At 38.7% G+C, this 18,458-nt stretch overlaps 1 protein-coding gene across 1 annotated transcript in view; it reads right to left on the bottom strand.

Annotated features, from left to right (window-relative positions):
* The window catches only part of tmtc2a (transmembrane O-mannosyltransferase targeting cadherins 2a), a 515,972-nt gene that overhangs the window by 51,047 nt on the left and 446,467 nt on the right, over nt 1-18,458 (bottom strand). Inside the window, exon 11 of the mRNA XM_039761768.1 lies at nt 5,094-5,157. Coding sequence (XP_039617702.1) covers nt 5,094-5,157 — 64 coding nt within the window. The remainder of the gene's footprint in view (nt 1-5,093; nt 5,158-18,458) is intronic.

Raw genomic sequence — 18,458 nt, 5'->3', positions numbered from 1 at the left:
GAATCTAAATTGGATTTTGTATATTTTGAATGCTACACACACGCGCAAAAGGAAAATAATTTACTGGTTATTACAGTTTTACAATAAATCCAATGGCTGGTGGTGTTACCACCCCTTCTGGGATTTTTCTGCCGATGTGCACATGCCCAGTGTAGGCAAATGTCTATATCATATGCATTTTCAGTCATTTTAATGTGTCCCGAGGTACTTTCGTAAACCATGTGAAAGAAAATGAATAAGTACAAATGAAAAGACAGTGGCCTATGTGTCATAAACGTTTTTGTGTATTGGTACAACACTTATGTTTAATTTTACAGTCTGCTTTATTCATTTAAGGGTTGTTGGAAACAGGGTGCAAGACAAGAATGAGCAACCCATAGCAGTACTGTATTTGTTCAAAAAATATGCATTTCAATGTGCAACTCCTCCAAGTTAAAGCAGAAACTAGATTTCCTTTATATTATATGATATTTCTATTTTCTTATACTTATTTACTTACTTATACTTAGTACTTATTTTAATTTGTGTTTTCCTAATAGCCAGTTATTTAAGACGCTTCACTGCAATATACTGTACCTACTGATGTATTACCTGAAACTCCAAAATGACTCGTCAATCCATAAAAAAGTAAAACACACTACTTGTTTCATTAGCAGGAGAGGACAACAAAGAGCATCAAAGTAAATATAAAACAACAAAATAGGAAATCATCTGTTGCTTTACCTCCAAACCTGCAACAAAAATTGGTACCTATTTCATTTGGTGGTAATGATTACTTGCCTATATACTACTTTGACACAAAAAAGACCTAATTTCCTTCAAAATAGTTACTTCTGGCTAACCCTCCTTCTTACCAGTAAAACCTCTGCCGTAACACACTTGCTGTCCAAAACTCAGAGAAACCTTGCCGGGGGGAGGTCTGCATTTTAGATCAAAAGTGTTGAGACTACCATATGCAGCCAATTTGCCCTTTCCTGCATCTCTGACCACCAGAGAAACTTTGCAAACCACCTAAATGTCTTATGGTGCATTCTGCCACATGTGTATAATGTTCTTCTGACAGACCAAACACTCGTAAACTTTAGCCTCAATCATCTTCTTCCTGTGTGGGCCCAGCATTAAATGAGAAGCGGCTTGCATAAAGTCTCCAGCACTAATGATCATGTATTTGTGAAAGGAATGTCACTTGACAATGGCTGTGAAAAAAAACTTTATGTGCTTAGTGAAGATGTCCTGCTAAGTGGTACAAAATAAATCAAGGGTCAAGTATCCCTCCACAAACTCCTTAGGGTTACCACCAACTAGTTTCATCCATAATGCAATGTGCCTGCTGAGTTATTTTAGCATCCTAACATCTGTAGTAGTTATGAAGAAATTTTGTGTATCTTGTTTTCTCAAGTACAGTAGTTATTCATCTTTTTATTTTATATGAAGTTTAAACAAAGCATTGGGAGGCTCACTCTGAGTAGTAAACAAAAGCGGGAAGTTTGATTTACATTCCAGAGGGCTCCAGCTCATAGTTTTGCCCTTATGTTATGGCTGTTGTGGCATGAAGAGTTTTTTTCAATGTACTGTATAAAATATTGAGGAGTGCACTAAAACGACCGAGACCAACATCTCACTCTTTTTTTTATTTCAGTTCTTGTGTAGCACTCTTTACTAAGAAAAAACTAAAGAGTATTTGTACTGGTTTTCAAATACAACACAGCAACAGAAAAGTACATAACCATACAATGTTCCCAAAACATGAAAAAACATTGTTAAACAGACGCTAATTCAAAGGGTAATCATTTTTTACAATTTTATATTACTGCCAAGTAATCAGCCTCTTTTTATTCTTCAATAGCTTCACTTTCGAATCAGAGTGGTTTCATATTGTAATAGAAATATAAATTAATGATGACAAGAAGCCTGTCAGTTTTTACCTGGCTCCTAAAGGCTAAAGTAAGTAAGTAAGTAAGTAAGTGTTTCTTAGTAAAATATGATATAGGGACGGATATGTCAAGACGGTTCTGAACATCAGCACTAATGTAGACATCCTGGCTAATACTTACAAAATTGTTATTTGTCCGTTTTCAGATGTGACCATTTTCTCATTGGTGTTGTGCACAGGGTGTCTCACTTGGTACATCATCAATACATTAATTTTAATTACTAATTCTAACAAGTACTTTTGGAAAAGGCACTGACCTGTCCTGTAATTGTAAGTTCTCAAGCTGGTAATAGCTGCTGTACTACATCAATATGTTTGCTCTCTAGACAGCGTCACACACATGTTATTGGGGACCAACCTAAGGGCTTAGGGAAGTGTCATTTACCACCAAGACATGAGGAAACACTGTCTAATAACACTCTCTCTTCTCCTTCTCCAACTGCAGAAAGGAAGATTGACACTTCTCCTACTCAGACGTCACTTCCGGGGTCAGACCACCTGGGCTCGTCCCTTCCTCCCAGAATTCCTCATAAAGGGGTCCGACGCCATCTTGGAGCAAGAACGACGTAAGAATCTCAGCATCTGCATAGTACCACGTGTTTTCTTTTTACACCTTTTGCATACATTAATATACAGGGTTTGTCTTAGGGTGCCCCAGACACTTTATCTTGTGCCGTTTGTCTCCTTACAACAGTTTGACTTTGCCAAATATGCACTCTGAAAAGATCACTTCAAGTAAAAACTACAAAGGATGAGCAGCCAAGCCCCTCCAGATAAAACTCATCATTTTTAGATTCTACTTCTGTATGTTATAACACATTTCTAAGTTATAAGAGATATTTTTTTGTCACTGCCAGCTTGAATGGCATAAGGCTTTGTGCACAGTGCACCAGTAGTGCATCTATGTGTAAGCTTTCTCAACAGCATATGGATGTGTGTTCAAACATTATAAAAAATATGAAGGAAAATGTAGGTGCACATATGCCACCTGCTAAACACCCCCCACCCTGTCTGGGTTGCTTTTGGGAGAATCTGGCTGCCACAGATACATCGTCTTTGTAGATCAAAAGAAAAGAGACTTTTTAACCCATCTAGTTAATATTTTCATGTACGTTTAAGCCAACACATTCTGTGATATCGCAGTCGTCTTTGCCTTCATTAGCCAATCAGTCCCATTAAAGCCCTACTTTTGTTCCACATAAATTTAAGCTGCAAAGTTATTCATGCTGCTTCATACTCAAACAAACTCACACTGTGTCACATTTGCTTCTCTCTTATTCTTTGCCAGCAAGAGGTGCTAATAGTTTTAACAAGAAATTAGCTGTTGCTACAGTACAAATAAATGTCCAAAAACTACTGTAAAAACATGCATTTCGTTAAACAGCCTCTGCCAGATCTAAATGCTGTTTAAATGTGAAATATAGACAACAGCAAAGATAATACAATCACAGTAATGGATACTCCAACCTCACAACTACAGAATCAGCAGCATCCTCACGACTTTTAGCATAATCTGAAATACTTCACAGTGGAAGTTTTACAAACAAATTACTAAAACCTTTAACATGCAGATTAGGTTGATGGACGACATAATATTGGCCCTGTATGTGTGATTGTAAGTGTTCAATGCAATGGACTGGCACCCTGTTTAGGGTGTCACAGGAGGCTGGGAGCCAGACCCAGCCGGGATGCCTGGAAGGACGGGGAGGCAGTCAGTATGTCCCCCGGGCCACAAGGGGGCAACCACCCTGGATAAGCAGGGGGCCACAGGGATGGAGCAAGGAGGCACACACCCATGGGGGCCCGTGGCATCCGCCATGGGGTGCCCCAAGTCTCCTAAAGCCCGGGAGCTCTACACTTCCAGCACACCTGGGAAGGTGGGGGAAGATCCTTCCGGGTGCTCATGCGGCACTTCCACCACACCAGGAAGTGCTGCTGAAAGAACGTCATCAAGCACCTGGAGCACGTCCAGGTGACTATAAAAGGGGCAACCTTCCTACAGTCGTGGAGCTAGTGTCGGGAGCTGGAGCAGGACGAGGCCCCAGTGACAGGAGAGAGAAAAGCAGCCTGAACAGGGCATTGGGAGAGGCCCGTGTTGGGAGTGATTGGTGTGGGAGCACTGTGTGTTGAGCGGACTTTATTATTGTAAATAAACGTGTGTTTTGGCAAAATGGTGGTGTCTGTCTGATGGTGTTCAGACCAGCTCTCACAGGGTGTTCCTGCCATATGGGCACCCACGAGGGCAAATCCTGAATTGCTTGAATAAATATTTTGGCATCAACAAAGTAACCACTCACTATTTATGTTACTTTTGACAATGCCACCTATCACTAAGGACAATTTTACCTTCAGACCCTTGTCAACAGGAGGGGTGTCATTTCCGTTTAATAATGCATTTATCTGAAGGTAAAACAAATCATTTTGGTGCTGTAAGCTAGCACCTAGGATGTCACCAACCAAGGTCATATGTGTACATTCTGTAGCACATCTTAAACTTAAGACCATATTATAAGACTTCTAAATATTTTTGCACTGCATAACTACATTTGAAGACAAAGGGAGAAGTTGTTGCATTCAGCAGGTTGTTTAGCTATCAATCAGTTTGCTGGCTTACAGCGCGACATTTATCGACAAATCAGCGGAAGGTCTTAAGCTCACAGCGGGCAGTTGGTGAGGTCTGACTTCAAGGAGGTAAATAAAGTAAAGCACTTTTAAATCACTTCTTAAAAGATACAATCTCTACAACATGCTTTACAGATGAGGTGGCAGGATGTTGAATTGCCTTTCTTTTTCCAGGGAAGCACTATTGCACAGCTCAGTGAAAACTGAAAATCTCATATTAAACAGTGATCATTTAAAATTGTTTCACTGATAGTTTTTTTAAAAGCGCCGTTTCTGAAATTGGTGACTTTTTAAAAGCGCCGTTTCTGAAATTGGTGACTGATGATTAAAACAAAAAGCTTTTCTTTCCCTCTTACTTTTTCAACAATACATTTTAAATTTAGCCCATACTTTATAGTATGAAGTATTACCCTGATTACAATGCAATCCAACGATCTACATTTGTGGCAATATGGTACAAAATGGATTCCTGGCAAATTAAAAACAGTAGAGAACATTCATCAGCATGAGCAATAGGTGCTATTTACTTTGTACTTACATTTGATCTCAGGCCTGCTGCTCGTCGATAGTATTTCTCAGCTGCCTCATTGAGACTGGCTTGTCTAAGAAATAAAAACAAAATATACTTAACTTATGCCGCTTTAGAACAATATTTGGTTTATACAATTTCTTGGCAGTGTACATTTTACCTTGTTAAAGAACTTTTATATTTTTAGTGTTTTGCAGGAATTGTGCATTATATACAAAGTGACACACAGAGAAGTTTGATTTATAGGCACCATTGGCTTGCCTGGTTATTATCAACAGTTGTAAAGGGGTGACTGTTGACCTGTAGTCACCACTAAACTGTTGTTAAAAAGGCAACTTCTTCATTAAAAATAGCATGCATTTTACATGTGGCACTTCAAAAACACCAGTTAAGAACCTCTTATTAGCTTTGTGAACCGTTGACATTTGATATAGTACTTACTGGTGTGATCAATTAAAAGTAATTAAGACCCTGGTGTTCAACTAAAATTTAAAGTGATTATGGAGAAAAACAAGAAAAGGAGTGGTATTGACTTTAGACATGCTCTATACTGTGTCGTGAAATATGTAAAAAATCACTTAAAATTTTTTCAACATGTTCTTCAATTTTCCAAAAAAAGTAAAATTATAGTAAACTATTTTTTTAACAATGCACTACCACTAGTAAAATTATGAGGTGAGACACAGAAATAACCAGATTGGTGAAAAAAATATATATTTATTGATGAATTACAGCATTCTAAACATTGCCACCTTCTATATACTCCCCCTCCCGATCTCTACACCGCTCCATACGTATCTTCCATTGATTGAAACAGTGCTGGAAGTCTTCTTGCTTGAGGTGCTTCAACAGGCTTGCTGTTCCTGTTTGCACTTTATCAACTGAAGAAAAATGCGTTCCCTTTAGGTCACTTTTGATTTTTGGGAACAAGTAAAAATCACAGGGAGCTAAATCGGGTGAATAGGGAGGATGATCGAGGACAGGAATGTTTTTGTCAGTCAAAAACTGCTTTATGGAAAAAGAATTGCGGGCAGGAGCATTGTCTTGTCTTGCCTCGCTGTTTGCTTTTTTCAGCAGACATTGTTGCGGTAACTCATGTACCGATTGTGCAAATACTAACTGGGCTATTCACAGGATATACCCACCTGTTTGACAGTTTGAGAGGGTGTAGGAGGGGATATAGTTCTATGATTCATGTCCAGCCGACCTCCAGACAATTTTCCAGGAAAGACTCAAGCCCAGTCCGGTTATTTTTGTGTCTCACCTTGTATGTTGCTTATGTCTATTAAAATTCTGTATTTAAGGACTCTACTTCTCTTTGTGATAACAGAGGTTCATGGCATTACATGTTTTTAAATGAAATGAATTAATTAATTAAATCAGAGTCACCAGGCTCCACATGGGTGCAGATTCACATAAAAATGTTTATGAGTTGCTCGGAGTTTGATTGAGGTGCTTGGCTAATAGCGCATTCACCTGCAGATGCGAGCTGGTCAGTCAAGTGCTTCGGAGTCTGTGATTGCAGCACATTTTAAAAAGGAGTCTGGGAGAATGGAAACAATATGAAATAATACGAGTTTAAAGAGAGAGAGAGAGAGCTAGAGGCAGGATAGGGAGAGCCCATGCTGTGAGGAATGAAGGCAGGTTGTTAGGCGTGAACCTCAGAGACAGGACGGTGTGGCCAGCAGTTTGACAAGGCTGAAGGGGAAGCTCAACACTGGGTAGTAGGATTGGCCCGTTATGCAGTGTGCCCCACGATAGGAGGTTTGTGTGTTTGGCTCGGTATGGTGCCCCATGGATGCCAAAGGACTGCTGAAGGGGACCGGAACCAGGATTAAAGGGTTGACTGCACCTGGTGATGGGTTTCTCCTCTCACTGCAGGAACTTGAAGGGGTAAGTATAGTAATGGTTTTTAGAAAATTGCACTGAGACTAAGCTTCTGTGATTTTAACCAAGTTTTTATGGAATATTTATTTATTGCATTTTTAACCTCCTCATCTCACCTTGCTTTTATTGGATTATTTACCGCATACTGTACTGCACTTTTAAAATACTTTATTTTAATAAAAGCACTTATCATTTTTACACCAACTCTTACTGATCATTTGTTTTGTCATTTACCCAGCTCATCCTCAGTCTATGACTTTCAACGGTTACTGGTTCAAGGACTGCCAAGGATGTAGAGCCAACCCTGGCTGTCACACTGTAAATTAATCTTAATTGTGCATTATTTTTTGTATGCTATTTGTCCATTATTATTCTGATCTAATTTTAATTTGTTTTTTTTTTTGCAGGAAAGAAATACTTTGGCATCTTGTAAAACAGTTTGAGCTACATCCTTTGTATGAAAATGTGCTATAGAAATAAATGTTGGAAAACACCAGGTTTAACTAGTGTGGCTGTCTCATAGTTCCATAGAAGTGAACTGTAGTTCTGTGCCGGTCACTGTCTATTTGAATAATAAATTGACCACCTTCTAACTTAATGTAACTACTGCATAAGCAGTATTGGAGGTGAACTCTGTCCTGTCATCATCACCTTGCTGAGTACATGTATCTGTTTTTTTAATATAACTTTCAGCAGGTAATCTTTTTTTTTTGTTCTTTATTTCGCCTTATACAATTTCTTGTATTAGGAATTTGATAGTTATCGCATACCCGTTGGGGTCAGAGCGCAGGGTCAGCCATTGTACAGTGCCCCTGGAGCAATTGAAGATTAAGGGCCTTGCTCAAGGGCCCAGAAGAGTAGGATCTCTTTTGGCAGTTACAGGGATTTGAACCGGCAACCTTCGGGGTACCAGCGCAGATCCTTAGCCTCAGAGCCACCACTCCGCCCTTGACAACAGTCCCATTTACAGAGTGGCTCTATGTACACCAATGTAAAAATAAAAACAACAGAGATAACCTTATCAAAAACATTTAAAATGATATTAAATTTAAAGCTGTTGAATTTTTGTTGATTTCTGAAATTGACTCCATATTTCAGTTGCACTAAAGTAAAACACTGTTTTGCAAAAGCCTGATAAAATATTATTTGGCAGCCTTGTACAGTAGGTAATCTAATAGGCAGGAATGGAATCCTTACTGACAACAAATACGTATAGAACACTGGTAATTTGCCCCATAAGGCCTTTTAAATAAATTCCAGATAATGATGCATTTGTCTTCGGTTTAAGGAAGGCCAGTTCACCTTTAAATAAAAGGTGCAGTGAGTTCAGCAAGAATCTCCATTAGTAAAGCTGAGTAAATTGTGGTAAACGGCACCTAGAGAATTCAGAGTTGCATTCATATTAATTATGTCACTATAATCAAGAAACGAAAGATAAGGAGACTGGAGAAGTCTACTTTTATCATCCATTGTATGGTTTGTTCCAATAGAGAAAGGCCTGCTTAATTCTCAGAGTCTTTGTTAATTGCTCAACATGAGTTTTACATGAAAGTCTATTATATACCCAAATACCAATGGCTTTACAGGAAGTTATTTGATCATACAAAGTGTAATATTTAATAAAGTGTGCACACTAAAGTTTGTGAACAATACTGAAAGCAACTAACAAAGTAAATCATAAATTGCCTGATTTCTACAGTCTTCATAGAAAACTGCATCATCTCCACAAGGATGAATGTCATCAATACCAGCTTGCTACTAATAGCATATGTAGACAAAGAATTAGACCCAATATTGATCCTTAAGAGATAACCTTTTAATCTCACTATATTCTGAATGTAAGAAATAAAAAAATAATAAATCATAGAAGAAAAAATGTAAAATAAAATTGGAATTTTAGTTAGGAATTCCAAAACAGAAAGGGGTTTTATGAAGGAGAACAAGTGAGGATAATCAATCTGCTCATTTTCTGAACTCACTTTTTTAATCACAAAACTGCACAGATCCCAAGCCTATCCCGAAAGCATTAGCTGCAAGTTGGGCACCAGGTCAGATAATCTTGATTATCCCAGAGGAAAATTTGTTTGCATCAAGAAAGTACAAAATATAAAGCATTCTTATAAAGATACAGAAAATACACTACAACTGAAAACTAGTGTTATCATAAGAACACACAGTCAAGATTAATACAAAGAAAAATTAACTTTAACAGTACACAAAATAATAATAAAGAATTCAGCAGCATCCCACAAGACACAGAATTCCAAATGCGTATAGCAGCTCTAGGAATAAAAAGAGGTCTTAAATCTATTGCTCTTTAGCCTTGGGAACCTAAATCTGCAGCCTGATGGCAACACCTAGAATTTAGGAAAATGAGGCTGGTGTCTGTCTGACAGAACTGAGATGGATTACTTTCTCACGAGTTTGTAATACAGTTCTATGATAGAGTTCTGCTTCAAAACAATGATTTTACTGCTAGTTTTGATGAAATTTGTTAATGCTTTTAATGCCAAGGTTGCCAGGCAAATGTTAAAAAAGCAAATAGAAAGTGTTATCATGGTTTAATTCACTTTAAAACAGTCAAATTTCCTAAGATAGAATAGCTGTGTCTGCCTCTTTTACTAATTCGTTCTGTGTTAATACCAAAGTTTATCCTGTTATCAATGATTGTCCCTAGATATGTTTGGTGCTGTACCGTGTACATAAGACTCCAGTCACTCATGCTGTGCTAAGTAACGTTCAGAAATTAATGTAACATATACATTTGGCATTTGAGAAGAAACTAAAATACCTAAAGAAAACCTTCATGTAGACAGAGAGAATACACATCCACCAGCCAGAAACTGTCAATATATCTGTAAAAATATGAAGCAGCAGATCTATTCACTGCATTTGTTTTCTAAATTATCTGTTTTACTGTTTGGAAATCAGATTTAATATCAGTACTGACAATTTCATCTAAATACTGACCTCTTGCTCACATGTTTGCATATTATTTAGACAAGAAACAGAACAAATTTGTTAGGATAATGGACCACGTTTAAGACCTCTGTTGTGGAAGCATCTGGTAAAAGCTGTGGTCTTTAAAAAGTCAAGGCATCTCAATGGTGGCAATCCTAGGAACCGATGGTGAGTACCAGAGGTGAGGGAAGCTGTCAGACTAAAGAAGGTGGACTTCAGGTAAATCTTCTCGTTGGGATCTCCTGACTTGGTTGAGAGGTACAAACAAGCTAAGAAGACTGCTGCGAAAGTGGTTGTGGAAGAAAAAGCTTGAGTAAGCTAGAAGAGTTTGGTTAGGCCATGGTGAAAGATTATCTGATAGCCTTGAGGTTGTTCTGGGAAAGTGTTCACCACCTCAGAAGAGAAAGGTGTGACCTAGCCCAGACTGTATTAAGCAGAGATGTGGAGTTGCTGAGCTCTTGAAGAGAAATTGTACAGGAGTGAAAGGAACACTTTGAAGAGCATCTCATCCTGGTGGACTAGCCCTCCTATCAGAAGGCAGTGTTGGAAATGTCCAGTGGGAGGGATTCACTATGGTGGTCCAAGGACTCTGTAGTGGTAAGATTGCTGAGGTGGATGAAATCTGACTGGAGATGTTGAAAGCATTGGACATTGTTGGGATAGCATGGTTATTCCATCTATTTAGCATTGCATGGAAGGTGGGAAAAGCACTCTTGGAATGGCAGACTGGTGTGGTGGTCTACATATTTAAGAAAGGGGACCAGAAAATGTGTTCCTACTACAGAGGGGTCACACTCTTCAGTCTCTCTTGTAAGGCATAAGCAAGAGTACTGGATGGAAGAACTTGTACACTGGTTGAGCCAAAGACACAGGAGGAACAATGTGGATTCCATTTTGACCATTGAACAGTAGACCAGCTCTTCTCCCTGGCACAGTTTCTTGAGGATGCACGGAAGCATGTTAACCCAGTCTACAAGTATTTTGTAGATTTAGAAAAAACACATGACCATGTCCCTTAGCATTTGTTGTGGTAAAGTGCTACAAAAATATGGGGTAGTGGTGCAGATCTTCCAGTGAACTCATTCCCTATATAATGGAGTAATAGCTGTGTCTAAATACTTTGTGTTAAGTTGGATTAGTCCACCATGGGTGTCAGACTTCAAGGCTGTATTTTATCACCACTCCTGCTTATGGTTTTCATGGACAGTATATCGAGACTCAGCTGAGGATTTCAGGTTGTCCTGTTGGGGAGGCTATGGGTAGCACCATTGCTTACTGCAAATAATGTTGTTCTGTTTATCTTATCTTACTGTAAGCTTCAGCACACACTCAAGCAATTCACTGCCGAGTGTGACGCCTCTGGGATAATGATCAGCCCCTACAAGTCATGGTTCTCCCTTGAAAAAAAGTGGATTGCTCTCTTCAGGTGACAGGGGGACAACTGCAATTAGTTAAGGAGTTCAAGAACCTTGGAATCTTGTTCATGAGTGATGGAACATGGGAATGTGAGATTGACAAGTGGATTGGAGAGGCAGCAGCTGTTTTGCGGGCGGTGTACCTTTCCGTGGTGGTGGAGTGGGAGCTGACTGCAAAGGCAAAGCTCTCGTTTTACTATTCAATCTACATCCCTGTTCTAACCATTGGTCATGAGCTGTGGGTAATGACTGAAAGAATTTGATTGTGAGTACAAATGGCAGAAATTAAGTTTCTTCGAAGGGTGGCTGGGATAACACTATGTTATAGGGTGAGAAGATCAGCGGTTTAGAGAGCCTCAGAGCAGAGTCGCTACTCCTCCAGATCAAAAGGAGCCGGTTGAGGTAGTTTGGGCATGTTGTAAGAATGTCCCTGGCTGGCTCCCTCAGAGCTGCTCTGGTTACATTCCAATGTACAACAGACCTAGGATATGCTGGAAGGATTATATTTCTTGGCTGGCTTGGGAACGGCTGAGAATTCCCCATGAAGAGTTGGAACCTGTAGTTGGGAATAAGAAGGCTGGGCTAACCTGCTTGGCCTGCTGCCACCATGACCCTTACCAGGAAAAGTGGATGGGAAGATGAGATAAATATACATTTGTATGCAGATTACTGATAATTTATAATGCATAGTGCCATAAAAATGGTGTCTGTAAAATGTTATAAAATCTGTGAAACAGCAGATGGAGTTTCAGTCCACATAAAAGTAACAGAAACAAATTCCCACTAAACTTAGCATCTGTATTCCCCACAAAGCTAAGGGGCATGTCCTGCGTTTAAATTATAATTTGATATGGTGCACATTATTCTACTGCTTTTTCGTCTTTGCTAAGAGTTTGGCTTTAGCTACAATCAAGGTCAGAAATCAGTGAAACTAACACTATACTCCCAGGAGAATGACATGATCAACAAGACATTTTCCAATGAAACTTGATAGCCACTGCGTTGCTTTTCTTTTCCTTTTCTCTTGTATTGACTGCCCCACAACTACTAGATCAGGACTCGGCTAACTTCAAACTTAAATTCCTACTCATCTTAATTCATTATGCTCAAAAGTCACCAATTGATATATCCAACAATATAGTAAAATATGAAGAAGTCTTACACTGGGCTGGAATACAGAAATTAATCTGTTTAATATGTGATGCATTTTATTTGCTGCTTAAATGCCATTTGGACAATGAGGTGTGGTTTGGCAACTTTACATCCTCTATAAGAGAGCAACACATCCTTAGGGCTGTGAACATGAAACATGAACTATTCTGTTAGCATTGTGGCATATGCAACTCTTTAATTATTTTCATGTTTTTATATAAATGATTATCATCATTTCAACAAATCTTATAAAACCATTCATATATTTTAAGTATATAGTAAATTGCTGCAATCAAGCAATTTTCAGTGTTTTATAGACATGCAATAATACGATGCTCTAAGATCAGTGCTTTTTTTTCATAATTCATTGTCTATTCCAAGATATTGATATTACAACGTACAGTCTGTGGTTCAATGTCCAGGAAATGCAGCTTTATCTTTAACTAGTTAGTCTGGAAATGATGAGGGTGCCCTAAACCAATCACTTACAGGGCCAGTGATCAAATTAAGTGAAAACGTATCTATAAAACTGATATTTGTGGGGTAATATCTATATATATAATATGCTACCGTGGCTGTTCATTGGTCTTTCCAGGATTTTAAATCACCTGTAGCTCTCAAACCGTTTGACCTACTGACCTGAAATTTGGTACACATATACTACGTGACGTCTACTATCTGCTTTTTGGGGTGATAATTGACCTCCAAGGTTATTCTTCTTTTATTTTTAATTTATTTTATTGTAGAATCAGCTCTCAGCAGCGGCCAGCAGGGCGGCCCTGTGGCGAATATGTACAAGCGCCATTCTCATCCCTACCACCTTCACCGTCACTTCCCCTACCTCTTCATATCTTAAATCATTCTTGAGGCAGATTGAAGACTTAAGTGTCAGCTTAAGTGCAAAAATCAAAGAAAACGGACTAAGTAATTGCAACAGAAACACTGACTTAATCAGTTTTAACATGAAAAGATGCCGACGAAAGAAGAGAAGAAGCAGGCTGCTAGGGTGGAGTAAAGAAGAGCTGCTCAGGAATCAGCAAGCACATCAACCAAGCACATTGCATTGGCGGTCCTAAATTGTCCCTAGTGTGTGCTTGGTGTGTGTGTGCCCTGTGGTGGGCTGGCGCCCTGCCCGGAATTTGTTCCTGCATTGCGCCCTGTGTAGGCTGGGATTGGCTCCAGCAGACCCCTGTGACCCTGTGTTAAGATGTGGTGGGTTGGAAAATGACTGGCTGACTGACAATGATTGTACATAGCTGTCTAGGTACTATAACATGGTGATATTGGCAGAATTGTCCACTTTTTTAGTTACTCCTGCTTTTACATTCCCTGTTTGACTGCACAATCAGGGACAGCATCCTATGCATTCATAATCCTGTTTAAAGCACATAGCATGCCTCATTTATATCTTCTTATAAAGCACTTTGAGCTATACTGTTTGAAAATGTGCCATATAAATAAATGCTGTTGTTAACAAGTGGCCCATCAGATATGACATTTTGTTACAGATGATGTGGCGGTTAAAGTATTGTCACACACATGTACTTAGGTGGCATCTTCAGGGCTCGTATGCTAACACTAATTCTACCCCAGACCATGGATTGGCACTGTTGCTCATGTCTTTCCCTCTTGTGTCTTCAGATCTGACTATTGCAGATTGGAGGACACCTGACTTCTCTTCCACTCTTCTTATGGAAATTTTGCTTCTTCTGCCCGGGACGTACTTAAAACAATGACTCATCGGAAGAAGGCAGTCATAATGGAATTGTCTTTGTTCTTTTTTGGCAAAATACCTGACATTAAATGGCATTCACAACATTGCCCCATACCTCCTCACATTTTCTGTTGCTTTTCTTACTGTATACAAATATAAAAAGTTTATTTTTTATGTAAATAGTAGCCTCGCTATAGGTAGTAGAATCAATTTAAAAGAATATCTGATATTTTTTGCCTTCGGCGACTTGTGTTTCTGAACCTCTCTTGATTCTCAGATTCTCTCATTTCAGGGGGCCTTGCTCACCTCCTGTCCACCTTCATACATCCCGTCTTTGACGGCGACTTTCAGTGTGATTCATAATATTGATTGTGTAACCAAAGCTAAACTGACCAATCACACCAAAGTGACTGCTCAGAGCGACTGGACATACACACAGACCTTAACATTTTCTTATATAGTAGATACATAGGGGATGGGTGAACAACGTGAGAAACAGAAAAATAATAAAAAAAAATAAAAAAAATAGAAATTGCAACTCTGGGGTTCCTTATATCAGTTTAGGATCATCTGTTGAATAAGATGGTTTAGGCACCCCTTTTCTCCTCTTAATTTAGTTTCTCTTAACTTGGGTTCTGCCTTCCTTTGAACCACTAGCCATTTCTAGCCATTGGTGGTGGTTGAAATGGCTTCGCATTGTCTATGCAAAGTGCTTTGAGTACCTAAGAAAAGTGCTATATAAAAGTAATTCATTCATGAATGAATGAATGAATGAATTAATTAATTAATTACCAGTTTCATGTTTGTGTTATCTCTCTCTGGATTCCAGACAATCGATGTTAGGAGATAATGTAGCTTTAAGGTCAATCCTGGGTTATTTCAAGCTAAGACCTTGGATCAGTGTATTTACTCCAGAGATACACTTTTTATTCCAGCATTCCTCAGTGCTCAGTTGCTATTAAAACTCAGGCCTCCAAGCCAGCTTCCATGATCCTTGTGTTATTATAGAGACAGTTAAGACATATGCATTGCCCTCTGGGACCGTGTGGTTCTAGAGAAACAATGTTGTTGTTACATATGGCATTCTCTTTTTGGCCTTACTTGCTTGTGAAGGATCAGGCAATACTGGCCACTTCTGAGTCACCTGCTCTTCTGGAAAACATGACAGGTTTCAAACCAGTTCACACTTCGCTCACCTTAAGACTGGTGTTGCTGTCAGCTGACACCCAAAATAGGCATAAGTGCTGTCAGCTATCACTTTCTGAGCTGGGTCCCCCACAAAATGTTGCATGATTTAAGCTAATCAGATTTTGAATGAAGCAAAACAAATAGGGAAAGCATTTGAAAAACTCAACCCTAAGTAATGAAAGACCAGTTTTTAAACCCAGCTGAGGAGAAAAAGTTGCCCTTTTCATACATTAATGGGGAAAAAATGTTTTTTTTTTCTTGACAAGTGTTAGTCTGGTACAGTGCTGTAGCCAATAACACTGTTGCCTCAGTTTCAGAACTCTGGGTTGAAATCCGAGCCAAAGAAATGCTGTTGCACTTCAAGCTTTTATGCATTTTCTCCAACTTATGACTTCAATAGGCATGCCAATTGGTACCTATAAATAAACCTGCAGCCTGGTATCAGAAGTGCCAGCAGCTTTGACATTTCTTCTAAGGATGTTCTTATCTAGTGCACTAGACTGTTGGGATAGATTCTGGCTTTGCATAATCATGTCAAAAATGTTTAAATTATTTTCATCCTTGAATTTTAGTCACCCAATTCCACACCAAAAAAACCGAGGGAGCTGCTGTTTCACTTAATAATCATTTGAGTACAGCCACCATCTTAGTTAATCATTTACTTACTAATACTTTCTTAATCAATAAGTTACATTAGAGAATGAACATGAGGCAGACCTTTGCATTTTTAAGCATTAACATAACAAATTAAATGTCTACTAAAACACTAATAGTAGTTTATCTTTAAGTAAGCAGTGATTACTGGTAGTGGTTAATCTTTGAACTACGGTATTATTAAAAAATACAACACCTTTACAGTGAAAGGCACACATGAATAAAACAAGGTGGTAGAAACAGAAGGAAAATAAAAGGGTGTTATTGTGCAATTAAACTGAATCATTTTTATCAATCAATCAATCAACATTTATTTATATAGCATATTTTCATACAAAAAAATGTAGCTCAAAGTGCTTTACAAAATGAAGAATAGAAAAATAGAAGACACAATAAAAAATAAACATAAGTCAACATTAATTAACATAGAATAAGAGTAAGGTCCGATGGCCAGGGTGGACAGAAAAAACAAAAAAAAACTCCAAAGGCTGGAAAAAAAAATAAAATCTGTAGGGATTCCAGACCAAGAGGCCGCCCAGTCCCCTCTGGGCAATCTACCTATTTTTAGTGTGACTAATTGACTTGGGGCGGAGTGGTGGCTCTGAGGCTAGGGATTTGCACTGGCAATCAGAAGGTTGCCGGTTCGAATCCCGTAAATGCCAAAAGTGACTCTACTTCATTCGGCCTTAACCTGCAATTGCTCCATCCTGGTTATAACGTTAATCTGCATCCAGCCCTGCATGTAGGCCCTCCAACAAAAACCTGGAGGTTGGTGGCAAAATTTGCACTCCGGACAACATATAAAACCTCACGCTGGTTCAATTCCACCTGAACTAGTGTGGTTCTGAAGTGTCACCCACGACATGGCTGCACTCGGGTAATCTGGGATCCTGAGTTGGTTTGTCATGAGATGGGTGCGTCAAGGCACTGTATTAGCGCCTTGCTTCTAACCTCTCTCTCTCTCTCATAAAGAGATAGTCTTTAGATAATATTTAGTTGCCCTGGGTATGACGTTAATCTAAATCTAGCCCTGCAAGCAGGTACTCCAACCTGCAGGGAAAAACCTGGGGGTTGGTGGCAGAATTGGCACTCTAGCCACCATAAAGCAAACCTCACACTGGTTCCATTCCACCTGAACTAGTGTGGTGCTGAGGTGTCACCCATTGCATGGCTACAGTCCCTAATCTGGGATCCTGAGTTGGTTTGTCATGTGGTGGGTGCGGCAAGGTGCTGTATCAGCGTGTGCTCCTAACCTCCTCCTCCTGACTGACTGACTTGTTAATGAATTAAATATACAGTACTGTATTTTTAACTGATGCCTTTATCCAAAGCAATTCTTTGCCCTTCCTAATTTGGACACTGGCCTTTATAATTTCACTGTGACTATAGCTACACATGCTTACAGGGTTATAAGCAATAATTCACTCTCCCGCGCTTCCACTGTAATTTGTCTTCAATTATTTACTTGATGAGGTGCCTGCACAGATCTGAGAGTCACCTAAATGAGTGATTCAACAACAAAGTTAATCATTTTTGATGTATTTTGCAGTGAAGTAATGTTAAAAGAATACTAATTACTAAACCATAATTTACCCTTACAATGTTACAATGAGAACTTCTCTTAGAGTACTCTTCATTTTTACAAGATTTTCATGTTTAGTCAAATAATTAGACATATATCAAAAAAATATAGTTCTATGTATTTTTATTCAGTCAGACTGCATTAAGAACAGATAAACATCCATTTTCTAAAGTGAAATCCAGGGTTGTAATAGCAGAGGCCTTTATGGCTGTAACTATAAACTGTTTAGGTTCTCTGACTGGTTTCCATTTATATTGAGGGGATAACATCTCACATTTCATTTGCTACCAATATAAATATACATTTTTTCAGTCAAGCTCCTAATTTTACATGAAATCATTAACCTTGCACTCTCAAGAACAATTAATGTTCTCTCCTTGAATAAGAACCTAGCGCTCTAACAAAGTGCTTTTCCATATCACTTGAAAAAGACAGGAATTGTATCCATCTGGCTTTGCTTGCCAGACACAGTTTTAGAGTGCTTTGATTCTATATACACATTTCATGCTAGTTTAACTACTGCTTAATTCTTTCCACTTCATTAGCACCCAATATATTCATGTACATTGTAAATTCAATGAGTTATCTCTTCTGTACTAAATTAGCTTTCCTTATAAGACTGGTGTCTGCTTTGTACCTTCCAGAATAGGCTCTAGCTCAGAAAATAAATAAATACAATAACTTGTAAAAAAAAATATGCTCATTACAAACATTTTCATGTATTCTTATTTTTCTTCTGTAAATGTGTAAGCACCCTTAGAGAAAATATGAAATTATTATAAAATTGTATTAATACTCAAATATCAACCAGTGGGTGCTGA

The sequence above is a fragment of the Polypterus senegalus genome, chromosome 8 (assembly GCF_016835505.1).
Source record: "Polypterus senegalus isolate Bchr_013 chromosome 8, ASM1683550v1, whole genome shotgun sequence".
Classification (NCBI taxonomy): Eukaryota; Metazoa; Chordata; class Cladistia; order Polypteriformes; family Polypteridae; genus Polypterus; species Polypterus senegalus.
This window is presented reverse-complemented; position numbering and strand designations above follow the sequence as displayed.